At 44.9% G+C, this 2,548-nt stretch overlaps 1 protein-coding gene across 1 annotated transcript; it reads left to right on the top strand.

The window, feature by feature from the left end:
- Positions 1-503: 503 nt before the first annotated feature.
- LOC142956214 (uncharacterized) lies at positions 504-1,711 on the top strand. The gene is made up of 2 exons (XM_076097663.1): positions 504-801; positions 1,281-1,711. Exons 1-2 carry the CDS (start codon positions 519-521, stop codon positions 1,709-1,711), a joined length of 714 nt encoding a protein of 237 aa, XP_075953778.1. The 5' UTR covers positions 504-518.
- Positions 1,712-2,548: the final 837 nt, after the last annotated feature.

Genomic DNA, 2,548 nt, shown 5'->3' with positions numbered 1-2,548 from the left:
ATGGGAACATTTACCTCTGCAAAGAAAAGGTAGTTTTTCTTCAGAAATGAAGAGAAGAAGCTTATATTCACATTCGGTATTTTTGAAATGGTGTACACACTTTCGAAAGGTTTCAAGGGGAAAGAGGTTGCGAAACTAATCCAGCCTGCCTTCAGTTCAAATAAGAAATTGTAGTTTTTTCCTTTTCAGGCAGCCGCGATTAAACACACACTGCATTCTCATATGTCAGCAAGAGATGTCAAGCTCGCGGATCATGAACCCACTTAAAGTGACAGCAGAATCAGAAAAAGTAAACTTGCCGGTAAAATAAAAGCCCTGGTGAGAGAAGTGGATCCCCGGGAAAGGTCAAAGAAATGTGATGGCACGGAAGATAACAGTTTTTGCTTTGTTCTCTGCGCTTTAATGTGACAAGTTGAGGAGATTGTTTACATGATTGGAGGTGTGACTGTTTGAACATGTCTGACGTTTGTCTGTTTTGCCTCCCCCAACAGAGTTTCAATGCTCCTCCACGTTCTAAGATGAAGTTATGGAAAGGTGCTACTTTTGCCTTCATGCTCTGTGGCGCAGCCCTGTCCATCCTCCGCGTTAAAAACACGGCCACTATCGGACAGTTCAAACCGAAGACAAAATACCTGTACACATCTTCATCCTCATCAAGACCGACGTCATCCTCGCAATCGACATCCACGACCTCACCGCCATCGCCGTCATCAGCCGCATCGACGGCGTTGTCCCGGCAGATGGGTGCTCCTCATCGGAGAATCCGCTCAGCAGACGAGATGAACTCTCTCCTCTCGGAGTGTAAGATAAACTGTTATTGTCTTCCTTCCTTGTCTGGTCTGAGATAAGGTGTCGTGTGAAAGGGCGCCTGGGGTTCAGACAGGGCACTTAGTACCTTGACTTTGTTGTATATAGAGCAGGTTTTAATGTCTCACAATAACCTCATAGTTTACTTGCTCTGAACCATTCTAGCCTTCAGGAGAGGCTGACGTATCTGCTTGTTCCCTTTGGTTTCACACGGCCTCATTGAGTAGCATTTGTCGAATTACATAGGCTTCAAGGAATTCTAACTCTTGATTGCTGATAGTGATAAGACTAGTTTGTTACTGCCATTATGCCAGATAAAATAAACGGCTGTTCTGCTGTTTGCACGAGCCGCGGCTTTTCAGTATCCTGCCAACTACAGTAGCCTGTGCTATCTCTGTGAAACGCTTCTGATTATTGTCCCACAATCAGATAACCCCTGTCTCACCTGTCTATATGTACCTCCTCTCTGCCAGTTTCCATGATGTTCCAGAGCTTCACAGAGGGCGAGCTTCAGCACGTGGTCGACACCTTGCTCGACAGGAAGAGAAGGAAGAGCCTGGGTGAGAACCAGGCCCGAAGGACTAAGAGAGCCCGGAGGCCTAAGCCCTGCTCTTTGAGGGAGCTGGAGCTGACCGTGAGTGAACTGGGTCTCGGCTATGAGAGCGACGAGACAGTGATGCTGCGCTACTGCAGCGGCAAATGCACGGCCCACCGGCAAAACTACGACATCACCATGGAGCACATGATGCGGACTGGCTTCAGGAAGAAGGGTCGCAAAGACAAAGTAAGCAACAGGCCCTGCTGCCGACCCACCGCTTTCGAAAAGGACTTTTCCTTCCTGGACAACAAGAGCCGCTATCACACGATACAAAATGTCTCGGCGAAGAACTGTGGGTGTGTATGACCCAGAGAAATGGACTTCTTCATGCTGCATCTCTGCCTCTGTTGGAAGAGTTGAACATGAATGCTGTTGAAAGACAAACTATGGAATATAAACTCAAGAAAGAGAGGAAAAGGATGGGAATATGTTTCAGGCTGCTCCACAGCGGCCTTTTTGTGACAGGCTGGCTTGACTTATTTTGGTCGTCTGTCAATGCAAATTGGAGGCGAATCACATGGAAGCGCTGTGTTTATGCGGGTTCCATGTCACAGAAAATGACTGTGCATAAGAAAAACGTTTTTGTTATCTTTTCTATCTGTCTAGTAACACTGTAAACTGTGGTGCAACAACAATGTAGCAACGTTATGTTTGTGATATGGCATTTGAGTAGCAGTAGGCTACATGTGATAGATGAGCCGTGAGGGACGCTTTCACTTCAGGAAGTCCAACTCTTGTAGTTTACATTAATGGTGACAGTATATCACCTTCCAGGCAAAAGGAAAATTGTTTAAAAACAAATTTCAAAGCCATAAATAAAACGAAATACATTAAATGAATCTATGTTTACTTTAGGTTCTGCCAGACTATTGGACCATTGACATAAAGTGATGTTTAGTGATCAGCTGTCTCCAGAAGGTATGTTGACTTAAAGGTGTGTTAAGTTGTTGTTGTCAGGGGTCATGACCCTGTGACCTGTGTCCGTGCTTGTATTGCTGTTACTGATTGCAGTGTTATTACACAGGTAAGAGAGTACGTGTCATTGATAAGAATTTGACGAGGAAAGAAAATCCTTTTCTATAGCTCCAGGTTTGAAACCCACTTTTAATTATTGTGTATACTGATGTTGTGTTGAATAACAAT

The sequence above is a fragment of the Anarhichas minor genome, unplaced genomic scaffold (assembly GCF_050575085.1).
Source record: "Anarhichas minor isolate MPS153535 unplaced genomic scaffold, ASM5057508v1 ptg000024l, whole genome shotgun sequence".
NCBI classification, from domain to species: Eukaryota; Metazoa; Chordata; class Actinopteri; order Perciformes; family Anarhichadidae; genus Anarhichas; species Anarhichas minor.
Note: the sequence above shows the minus strand (reverse complement) of the source record. Positions and strands in the feature narration are given on the sequence as shown.